The 11,775-nt window shown below is 48.4% G+C and overlaps 1 protein-coding gene and 1 long non-coding RNA gene across 2 annotated transcripts; both read left to right on the top strand.

Annotated features, from left to right (window-relative positions):
* Positions 1–4,403: 4,403 nt before the first annotated feature.
* LOC121629070 lies at positions 4,404–5,387 on the top strand. Its single transcript, XR_006008329.1, has 2 exons — positions 4,404–4,765; positions 4,796–5,387. It is a non-coding gene; the product is annotated as an uncharacterized LOC121629070 (long non-coding RNA).
* Positions 5,388–6,818: 1,431 nt separating this feature from the next.
* On the top strand, positions 6,819–9,823 carry LOC121629267. Its single transcript, XM_041968901.1, has 2 exons — positions 6,819–6,875; positions 9,020–9,823. The coding sequence occupies exons 1-2, from the start codon at positions 6,873–6,875 to the stop codon at positions 9,821–9,823; spliced, it is 807 nt and encodes a 268-aa protein (XP_041824835.1). The 5' UTR covers positions 6,819–6,872.
* The last annotated feature ends 1,952 nt before the right edge of the window (positions 9,824–11,775 follow it).

Here is an 11,775-nt window from a genome sequence, read left to right as displayed (position 1 = left end):
TCGCCTCGTGGGGGGGGTGAGGCCACTGGTGGTGCCTGGGTTGGTGGGCGTCGGTCCTGGGCCGGGCGGCCGGGCTATTCTGGGGAGGGCTGGGCGGGGGTTCTGGGCTCTGGTGCCTCCTCCCTCCAGGGTGGTGGGCTCCGTATGTGCTGGGGGTCTGGGCCTGCCCGGATGTGCTGCCGTGGTGTGGGTTGGTGCATGCCCTGGTGTCTGGTTGACACCCTGGGACCCAGGGTATGGCCCGGGGACAGGGGGGGTGTGGGGGTTTGAAGGAGGGCTGAGTGGGATTCAGGGGATTATAGGGGGAGGTGCTGGGGTGTGAGACAGGGATGCTTGTATATTGTGTGTGTCTATATTTTGGATGATGTTTGTGTGGATGGGGGGGTATGTTTGTGTGCGTGCGTATGCATGTGTTAGGATGAGCGGGAGTGTGCAAGGAAATTGGTGTGTGCATGTGTTTCTGTGTGTGGTTGGGGCGGGGTTAAGTGCACTTGTGGGGGGGGGGGGGGGGGACCTGGGCGGGCCTGGGGGTGGTGTGGGAGGGTGGGTATTTTCTGGGGTGGGTGACGGCTCACTGGCTGCGGTCCCTGGGTGGCCTGGTCATGGAGGGCGGCCTCTCCTGGCCTCTCTTGCCCTGGGGGGCCTCCTGGGGAGCAGGGGTGCCTAATGCCACTAAAGGCTCATCATCCAGAGGGAAGTTTGCTTCTGGACGTACATCCCCGGACCCCTCTTACTTCCCGCTCTCTCTGTCTCACACACACACACGTAGGGAGTTGGGAGGCATGGAGCCATGCGGGGTGGAACGGAGGAGACTATTCAGTGGTCTCCTTGGATGCACCCCGTGGCTACTCGCCCCTCAGTTTTAATTGCACCGAGACACCAAAACACAAGAAACACAACACACAAACAACACCTGGGGGGCATGGCATGCGGTGCATGGCGGGCGGGGCCACTTAGGTGGCCAGGCTCCGGGCTCATTGCAGTCACTGCCCCTCAATTTTAATTGCACACAACACACACTACATAAACAGTCAGGAGCGGGGAGGGAGAGGGTATTGGGGACCTCTCACACCCCTGCTCCCCCTGTGTGTGGCTGGGGGCGGGCGGGGGGGTGGTTGCCCCGGGACCGGGTCCCGGGGTGGCTGCGCTGGTGGGCTGTGGGGGTTGGGTCAAGGAGGGGTGCTTGGGGCTCGCTGTCCGCTGGTCCGCCTGGGGTGTCCCCCACGGGGCATGGTGGGTGAGTTGTGTGTGGCGTGACTGTGTGGTGGTGAGTGATTGCGGGTGCGGCGCGGGGGAGGGTGTGAGTGTGGGGTTATATGGGGTGCAGATTGAAGTAGGTGGGGAGTGGGGGTAGGGGGCCGATAACACCCTGGTTCCCGGAGTGTGCAGGTGGAACATCGGGGTGTGTGCTGGCCTACGCCGGGTGGCTGTCTTGGGGGGCCTGGTCCTCCTAGGCATGTTGCAGGCCCTCTGCCATTGGGGGGTGGGGCGGCCGCCTCTGGGCTCCTGGGGCCCTGGGCCCTTCGCTTGGGCTGCCCTGGGTGGCCGTTCCCTGGCGGGGCTGGCGGCTGCTGATCTCGGCCCACTGGGGCCTTCGCCCTGGGTCCGTGGGGGGCTCTTGCTGGGGCTCTTCTCTGCCGCCCTTCGGGTGGGGCTGGAGTCGTCTTTGTGGTAGGGTGGCTTGGGTTGGTGCTCCGGGTCTGCTGCTGAGGGCACGGCCCAGGCCCTGGTCTGCCTCTGGCCTCCGTGGAGGGAAGGTCGCATTTGCATGATCTCACTCACCACTCTTCATCACTGATCACTCCTTGTTTCTCATGCTCTGCATGCTGACACAGTCACTGAGTTGTCTAGTGGGTTTTAATACTAAGCGATAATTATTAAATTTTTTTTTTGTATTTTTCCTGTGAGTTAGTATCTGGTCGCTGTTATGTCTTTTTGATTTGGTTATTATTTAAAAACTCTTAATGACTGACAGCCCTGTTTTTTCTGTGTGTGTGTTTCTGCTTTTGTAAAAGTTGTAGGAAAATTTCTGGTGTGTTCATGTACAGGTGTAACAGTTTGTTGTCTGGTGATGGTGTGGATTGAAGGGTCGTTTCCTTCTGTCTGTGATCTTTTTTGTCTCCTTTCTTCTTTCCCTTTTGCTCTTTTTGCTATTTTCCATCTTTTTCTGTCCCCTCTGGTCAGGTCCAGCAAGATTACATAGATTCTGTGATTCAAAGTAAATAAATAAATAAATTAATCAGATTATCAAGAGGAGCCTTACCCATAGGCCTCCCCTTGGCAGACCAAATTTGTTCAGCACGGTACAGCAACCAGATTATCATTTTGCTTGCTATGATGCTGGACAGGACAAGTTAAAACAAAAAAAAAAAAAAAGAAGAAAATCTAAGCTGTGAGAAATGATGAAGTCATTAACTAACAGTGACTTGTTGGACAGAGATCTAACATTTAGTACAGCTAGCTTTATGAAGTTTACACTGGTCTCTGTTGTATTTTGAGTATACAAGGTACAGTTAACAGATTAGATCCATTCACCCCACAAATTGACCGTGTTCGACTCCTTATTTTACTGACTAACGCAGGAATCCTACTGGGTCCAGGCTTGATTTCAGAACAGCTGTCAGTAGTAGCAAAACTACAGCAAGGACCCTGAACCATCATGGCATGTTATCTTTGTTGTGAATTCTGTTGCTCTGGGAAGAATATACAGTATGTGTTTTTAATTCTAAGAGATTGATGTGACAAATGTCTATAAAACGTGCATATTTTATTTCTACTTTTCCTAAAATAAAAACTAAAAGCGCATATACTTTCCTCCTTTTCCTTACTGTATAAACAGAATAGCTGAGAAATAACACTTACTATTAGTTAATTGCCTGGTTTACATAGGCTCTCTGTCTTTATTCTAACAATTCCAGTGCACTCGTGTCCATACAAAACTCTTTGGCGGATATTAAGATGTGGCTTTCTCAGAATTTTCTGCATCTAAATGAAAGCAAAACTGAGTGTATTTTGTTTGGTCCTAACTTGTTTGAGGATGTACCTGATCTTGGTTCTCTTGGTCTGCTCTGTAAACCAGATGTAAAAAACCTGGGAGTGAAGTTTGACAACTGTCTGAAACATGACAGACAGATTGACAGTGTTGTTAAAGCCAGCTTCTTCCAGCTCCGTCTTCTGGCCAAGGTCAAACCCTTCCTTTTTCAGAAGGACCTGGAGAAGGCTATGCATGCGTTTATCAGCTCACGTATTGACTATTGCAATGCTCTTTATATCTGTCTGAACCAGTACACACTCGACGACACAGTCACATTACTCCTGTTCTGTACTCCCTCCACTGGCTCCCGGTACACTTCAGAGTTGATTTTAAACTTTTAATGTTTGTTTTTAAAGCCATTCATGGACTTGCACCTTTTTATTTATGTGAACTGTTATTTGCACATCAACCCAGCAGAGCCCTGTGTTCTGCAGGCCAACACCTGCTGGAGGTCCCCAGGACCAATTGCAAGCAGTGGGGCGACCGTTCATTCGCTGTAGCCAGTCCCAGACTTTGGAACACTTTGCCACTTGAGTTGCGGACCATCACAGATCTGCCTTTGTTCAAAACTAAGCTAAAGACTTATTTGTTTAGACTTGCATTTGGTACTTAACTACATGGTGACTCTTGTCTTACACAAACTTACTCCGAAAATGTTTTATTTTTGTCTAAACTGTTATTGTTAACCTGTTTTTAGTTGTTTTTATTCTCTTATTATTGCACGTTGAAAAGCACTTTGGTTCAGCTGTTGCTGTTGTAAAGCGCTATACAAATAAAGTTTGATTGATTGATTGATTGATTGATTGATTGATTGATTGATTGATTGATTTATACTTTTTAATAACTCTTTTCTTTCTCAAACTGGATCATGTTTGCACACTGAAATCTTCCTGAAGATTATTCCATCATTTTACACCACGAGGCACAAGTTTCGTAGTTGTTCTCACTCAACATTGTTAGATTAAATTTCCTTGCAGATTATATCCCCCTTCATGACTAAAAACACTTTTTGTATGTGATCAGGTAGTAAATTATTTCAGGCTTCATACATTATTATTGCTGTTTGTAAATCCCTGAATTCTAATGTTTTAACTTCCAAAATAGTACATTGTATTTACTTGATTATTTTTGTCTGTATTCAGTGACTTGGTGTTTGGCAAATTAGATGAAAGATGATATAATGGCAAATTAGACTGAGTTATTTCTCATCTTTGTGTCTTGCATTTAAGGATTGCTGTGCTCCTTTTAAAATCCCCAACTACACCACTGATGAACATCTACACTGGGATTGATGGGATAGATTGGGACAAACACAGAGCCAAGACCAGCCTCGCACGTCCTCAGACCAGCCCACCTTGCAGCATTCAGATCTTCCACCATCAACCTCCGTGACTTCAGCCAAGCTGTTTCACCTTCCAGCCCTGTGCCAGCCTGATGACCAAGATCCTTCTGCCTTTATAATGTGCCTTACTATAACTGCTCTGTATGTATCAGCCACCAGAGTTCTTAAAGAAAGCTTTTGTTTTTGCCTTTTTCATGTTTCTTTGTATCTGGATGTTTTACTAAAAGACACACGCATGAATCGTCTGAACTGAAAAAAATCGACTAACTGAAAAAAATGAGTGAGAATTTGTTTATTGTTGTTTTATTTATGTCAGCTTTAGGTTACGGTGACATTGTTGTTTACCAAATTGTATTAAAATGAATATAACTCCACATCTGTTTGGCACAGTTAACCCTACACCTGAGTTTAGTTACCAGGATGTTTTACTTTGAAAATGACTCTAGTTTTTATCCACAATTGAAACTTTAAGAAGACGTGTTTAGAGTCGCATAGAGTAACAAAGAGCCAGAGTTCACAAAGTGTGCTCAGAGTCCACTTTTGAATAGGTTCAGGTTACCTCTCTCTATACCTGTGAAAGGTAGCCATTGCACTGGCTGCACATGAAGGAGAATAAGGAATGTCAGTAATATTTGTTCTAAACCCAGTTTTTATTGAATCCTCCTCTCTGGAAAACAAATATTCATGTTCTGATCCATGTTGAAAAAGTCATGGATGGACACAGTAGCAACATAATTGTGCTAAGTGATCATATATTCACTACAAATGTCCATTTTGTTTGGGGATTTAACATAAATGAACTAAACATAAGTTTAAGTATTTGTTTGTTTTGCTTTTGTTTATGTTTTTTATTTCTCAATAAAATGCCATGTTCAAAGTTGTCCATAATATTCTTCAGTAATGAATAACAATCCCTTCTGCTTTTTGCACGTCTTTACCTGAATTTTAAACCTCTTTGGCAACTGTATCCTTGTCTTTGAGGTTGGAAAGTGTTCATGTGATGTGAATAAAGAACATATAGAATCCTGGAAATGTCTCTTTATGTATGATGGGGAGGAGAAAATGGGACATTTTTGCTCAGACACATAAATGAAAGCAGATATTTCATTTTGACCATGTTAGCAGTCTGACTACACATGCAAACCTGACTTTCTTTTGCAAGCTGTGATCTGAGGAGCTAAATTTATAAGCAGATTAATGTTTTGCTTTGTCGTGTGGATTCATGTGATCACAGCTGTTAAAATCTACAGTTGAATGAAAGCCTCATTCTAGCTGATGGAAGATGAATAAGACGTCCCAGACAGAATTTCTGCTAAATACTGACGCTTCATGTTTCACACCATCTAATGGAGAAAGTTCACATAGTGACACCTGCTGGCCATTTTCTGTAACTACACCTGCTGCCTGAAGACATTTGATTTCTGTTTACACACAGTACATACTAAAGTAAAACAATGTTTTTTTCCTTGTATGAAATATGTGTCTGGTTACTTCTATGCACATAGACAGACGACACAATCAATGCAAATCTTTTGTACACTGCCTTATTAAGTATTTTTTTCTTCCAAAATCTGGCATTTTTATGTGTATGTGTGTAGTATGTGTGTGATAAAGAAAGAGAAAAAAGAAAAGTTGTGTCTGAATTCATCTGCAGTAACAAGAGACAGAGATGGATTGAAAAGAATTCCACCCAAAAACAGAGGGACCTGCTGTAAAAGCCAAGCATTTCTGTTCTCAGTAAATCATTTGTCCTTACAGGTAAACTTCCTTCTAAGCTTTCATTGAATTTATTGGAGCTGTTCTGACACTTGTTTACGTTGACATACATACAGCTGCTGATACATCTGCAGCAGACTGTCCTACTTGTATTTGTACAGAAGTATGGTCATGTTTAGCTTTTCATATTCATTTTCCAATAAAACGCATGACTTTATAACTTGATAAATTTCATGTTTTTACAATAAAAATATTACATTTTAATGTGATGTGGTCCAGTTTCTTTTCCTTGGGTGGCAGCTGTACGCTTCTGTAGTTAAGGTTTGTATTTGAATCAGATGTAAAGATTTTAGACACACACATTGTAGCCTTACAACCATCTTTACAACTTTAACTTTAACTTTAACAGGGCTGGACTGGGACAAATAATCAGCCCGGACACTTTGAGCCGAGACTGCGTAACACTGCTTAAAGTGAAAATAATAATAATAATACCATACCACCCTGAACACGCCCGATCTTGTCTGAGCTCGGAAGCTAAGCAGCCATCCAGTACAAGAGACGCACTTTCACGAGCGGAGAGAAAGCTGACGGTTCAACATGGGCTGCTCAATCCCACTTGGCAAGCAAAACACCTGGCTCACAACAACAGCATCTCAATCAGGTGTGTTGCCCCAGGGAAACCTTTATAAAAAATGTTAAAAATCTGCAGGACCCTGGCCCTGGAAGACCAGGACGGAGGACATCTACTTTACTGCTGTTTCCAAACAGTAGAAATAGATGGTGAGTGCCCATAGAGTATAAAAACGCCGTCTAGGCCTGGCACTCTCGCTTACGGCCATACCACCCTGAACACGCACGATTGGCTGATTGGGGCCAGGTGTGCAGGAGTGGCAGAGTGGTGTGTGAGAGCTGAGGAGCAGCAGCAGAGGTGTTTGTGGTGAGTTGTCTCATTTCCTTGCGGCTTTTTCTTCTTTTCTCTACGGTTTTCTTTTCTTTTCTGCTCTCTTTTCGGATACATCATCATCATCATCATCATCATCAAACTTTATTACAGACTCGTAGTCCAAAACAACACACAACACAAAACAAAAATACAAAAAAAAAAAAAAAAACTTACTTAGGGCAGGCCTTGATAAATGTACACCACACACCCTACAGAAGACATCTATATCAGTGTCTCCATAACTGAGACTGGTAGCGTGTAGCACTGAGTCTTATATTAGTCAGGCACATTATGATAGAATTACAACAGTCATTGACACGACAAATAAATGTATACATCAAATTCCTTAAAACTGCCTGAAAGGTTTTAAGCCCTGATGACACAAACAACTGACTTGCACTCTCCCATCTCGGTTTCTTCAGTAAAAGTCTGAGACAATCATTATACGCCACATTCAATTTGCGCATGCTTGCTCTTTTATAATTTGACCACAGATGTGAAGTGTATAAAGGTGTACAGTAAGCTTTAAACAATGTCTTTTTCACCTCATCTGTACATGGACCAAACCTCCGGATGAGCATGTTAGCCTGTGCATACATCAGGCAACACTGTCTATAGATGTCCGCATCATCTGTCAGATCATCAGTAATAACATGACCTAGATATTTACATTTGTTACAAACAGACAGAGTATTCCCACATAATGTAAACTGGGGAAATGTCAACCCTTTATCATCTTTTGTTCTACTGATCATAATGACACTCTTACTGGCATTATAAATGATATCATGTTCCATGCCATACTCAGAGCAGATGTTGAGAAGGTCTTGGAGACCAGCACTACCAGGACTGAATACAACAAGATCATCTGCATACATTAAATGATTTACAAGAGTCAGGCCAATACTACAGCCAGTTTTACATGCATTTAGTCTCTGTGACAGTTCATCCATAAACAGGTTGAAGAGACCAGGAGATAAAATCCCTCCCTGCTTCACTCCATTACTAACCCCAAATGGAGCTGACCGGTTACTCCCCCAACTCACCTGCATAACCTGGTGAGTGTACCAATAAGCCAGTATTCTCAGTATGTACTGAGGGACACCTCGCTGACTCATTTTAATAAACAGCTTCTTATGATTGACACGATCAAACGCTTTGGATGCATCAATAAAACACATAAGCACAGTAGAGTTCTGACTCCTATATTTTCTCACAATTTCTTTCAAAGCAAAGATACATAAGTCTGTACCATGTTTAGTTTTAAATCCAAATTGGTTATCTGAGGTATTAATTAGCCCTTGGATCCTACTTAACAGAATCTTTTCCAACACTTTGGACAAAATACTAGCCAGGGCAATAGGCCTGTAGTTGTCTGAACTACCCACTCGACCAGCTTTGTCCTTAATAACAGGGACCAGAGTGATAGACAGCAGTGAGTCAGGCAACACACCATGTACCATGCAGCTGGTAAAGCAGAGGGCCAGGAGAGGAGAGAGTCTAACACTGGCATGTTTCACGTGCTCAGCAAACACACCATCCTCACCACATGCTTTGTTGTCCGGCAGCTGTTTTATGGCCTGATACACATCATGTGCTTTAATAATTAACTGTTCATTTTGATCAATATTACTGTTTATAATCTGCTCACTTTGAATACAGTTAAACAGAACTGTAGTGCTGATGCCAGCGATCCAGTATCTGATCAGGTCCAGTAATGCCATCTATAGTACAGGGCAGGGACGCCTTGTTACTATTGAGAACTCTTATTTCTTTCCAGAAGTCTGGTTTGTGTTTGTTTGATTTTTTGGCACTGGGCTTTGGTTTTGTTTGTTTTGGTGGGACCTTTGGGTATTTTGCTGAGTTTGGTGGTGCTTTTTCCTTGCAGCAGGTGAGTGCGGGGTGTGGTTTTTAACCCCCCCCCCCCTGTGGCGTTGTCCGGGGGAAGCTGTCTCGTGTGCTTTTTCTTTTTCTTGTGTAGGTGGTCCTCTTTGCTGGCACAATGGTTGAGCCGGGAACGGACGGAGAGCAGTGGCAGGGCCAGGCCCGGCCAGGTGGTGGGGGCCTGGTCGCCTATAGCAAAGACCTGACGCTGGTGATTGAGGTCGAGGGGGAAGAAGCTGTCACGGTGCAGCAGTTGCTGCATTCAACCAAGCTGGTGTGTGGCGGGATCCTGGGCTGTCGACAGCTCGGACAGAGGGCGTATGAGGTCACGACGAGCAATGAGGCGGCGAAGAGCAAGTTGTTGGACGGGTTCCGAATTGGGAATAACAGAGTGGTGGGTCGCAAGTTGTTGAATAACGAGTTGGTGGTGTCATTTCTGAATCTGCCCGTTTACATTTCAGATGGAGAAATATTGGAGAAGCTGAGAGGCTGGGGGGTGGAGCCTGTGTCCGCCGTCCGCAGGAGGATGTGGCCGGGCACGTCGATTGCAGACGGCACGCGGTTCCTGAAGGTCCGTTTTACCGACGTGGTCCAGTCAGTGCCGTATTCGGCCAAGTTTGACACAGCGACGGGGGTCCAGTTTTTCAGGGTGGTCCACGATAGGCAGCTCCGGGTTTGCAGGCTGTGCTTACAGCCGGGACATATTGTGCGCGACTGTCCGGATTTTCTCTGTCATAAGTGCGGCAGGCAGGGGCATTACGCCAGGGAGTGCGGGGAAGTGGGGGAGAGGTGCACGTACTGCCATCGGCCGGCGGCCGGTGGCCGCCTGCGCCTGCGTCCCCGAGCTGGTGGACATGGACGGTCCCCGTCCGAACCGCGCGGTGCCCGAGCCCTCAGCTGAGGAATGGGAGGAGGTCGTGCAGGTGGAGCAAGGGGCCCACCAGGCAGCCTCCAGGACGCCGGGGGGTGTACATGAAAAGGGTGAGGGGGTCCAGGGGGCTCCTACAGTGGGTCCTGCTGGAGACCCGGCCGGGGGGGCTCCAAAAGTGGGCCCTGCCCGTGAAGTGGAAATTAATGCTGTTGGGGTACGGGCCAAGGGGGCTCCTACCGCCATGAGGGGGGGGGCCTCGATGGTGGAACGAGACGATGTGGAGGTCGTGCCCGAGTCGGTGCTGAACCCTTCGGGCGTGGCCGAGGCGGCGGCTGTGGCCTTCCCCAACAGCCCATCTTTGTTCGTGGACATGCCTGAACCCCCCGGCGTTTTCCCTGAGACTGACTCCGACATGGAGTTTCGAAAGCGGGTGACTGGGGACACGTTGTCCGGCAGGCGGCGGAAGCTGCATAGGCGGAAGCAGTCGAGCTGAGGGGCGGTCCGCGTATCAGCCTACTCTGCTTCATGTTGTTGACGTCACTTAATGTCGGTGGGCTGCGGAGCAGACGGAAGCTGGAGGCTTTCTTCTGCTCCCAGTCCTTTGATGTGTGTTGCCTGCAGGAAACGCGGTGGGATGTGGGGATAGAGAGGAGGGTGAGGCAGCAGTGGCCGCAGGGCATTTACATGGCGCATGGCTCTGCAAGCTAATGCGGGGTAGCGATTCTACTCTCCGATGAAATGGCGAGGGATACGTGCGTAGTTCACGCTGACCCGGGGGGTCGCCTGCTGGTTCTGGACATTCTGGTGGACCGGCGACGGGTGCGCCTTTTTAATTGTTATGCACCTAATGAGGAGGTGGCCCGTTGGGCATTCTTTCTGAGCCTGCAGCCATGGCTGGACGTGGATTCTGTACTGGTGGTGGCCGGGCGGGGTGTGGTGCCGCTGATACACTATGTGGCGTACAGGTGCACGTGCTACAGTGACCATGACATGACGCGCATCGTGATTGAGCCGAGGTGCCCGCCACGACCGGCGGACCGGCTCTGGTGTTTCAATGGCAGCTTGGTGTGGGATGTCCGCTTCGTCTCCATCATGTCGTCGTTCCTGGAGCGGGTGGCTGGGGAGGTCGAGTATGCGGACTCCCCCTTGGTGTGGTGGGAAGGAGTGAAGCGGCGGATCAGGCTGAAGACGGTTCGCTACTGCTCGGAGAAGCGGTGGCGAGACGACGCGGTCGAGCGCCAGTTGCGAGCCCGGCTGCAGGAGGAGCAGGACAGGTTGGCGGCGGACCCGGCGCACGACTGCGGCTGCTTGCACGCAGTGTCGGAGCGGTTGCGTCTCCTCGACCAGCGGCGGTGCGAGGGTGCGTGTGTCAGGGCCCGGGCGGGCGCGATGGTGGCCGGTGAGCGCTCGGTGGCGTATTTTCTTAGCCTCGAGAGGCGTCGACAGGCCAGACAGGTGGTCGACGCGGTGTTGGACAAGGGAGGCGAGGTTGTGTCAGAGCAGGGGGGCATCGTGGCGGCGGTTCATGCCCACTTCGCGGAGCAGTTCGCCGGTGAGCAGGGGGATCTGGCTGATCCCTCAACTTTGCTGGCGCGCTTGTCGCGGTCGGTTTCGCCTGGGGACCGACTAGCCGCGTGAAGGTGAATGGGTGGTTGACGGAGGCCTTTCCCCTGCGGCGTTCCGTCCGGCAAGGCTGTCCGATGTTGTCGCAGCAGGTGCGGATCCTGCAGTACGCGGACGATACATCTCTTCTGGTGTCGGATGTGGCCGGTCTTCGGCGTGCTCTGGAGCGTGTGGAGGAGTTCTGCTCCGTTTCCGGCGCCAGGGTGAATCTGTCCAAGTCCAGCGTGTCCTATTTCGGTCCGGCATTGGCCGTGCCAGCGGTTCCGTTGATGCGCGTGCAGTCGGGCCCCTTTGACTACCTGGGGGTGCAGCTGGGGGGCTCCGAGCGGGAGGCGGCGGGCCGCACATGGGCACGGGTC

Source organism: Melanotaenia boesemani, chromosome 18 (assembly GCF_017639745.1).
Source record: "Melanotaenia boesemani isolate fMelBoe1 chromosome 18, fMelBoe1.pri, whole genome shotgun sequence".
Lineage (NCBI taxonomy): Eukaryota > Metazoa > Chordata > Actinopteri > Atheriniformes > Melanotaeniidae > Melanotaenia > Melanotaenia boesemani.
Note: the sequence above shows the minus strand (reverse complement) of the source record. Positions and strands in the feature narration are given on the sequence as shown.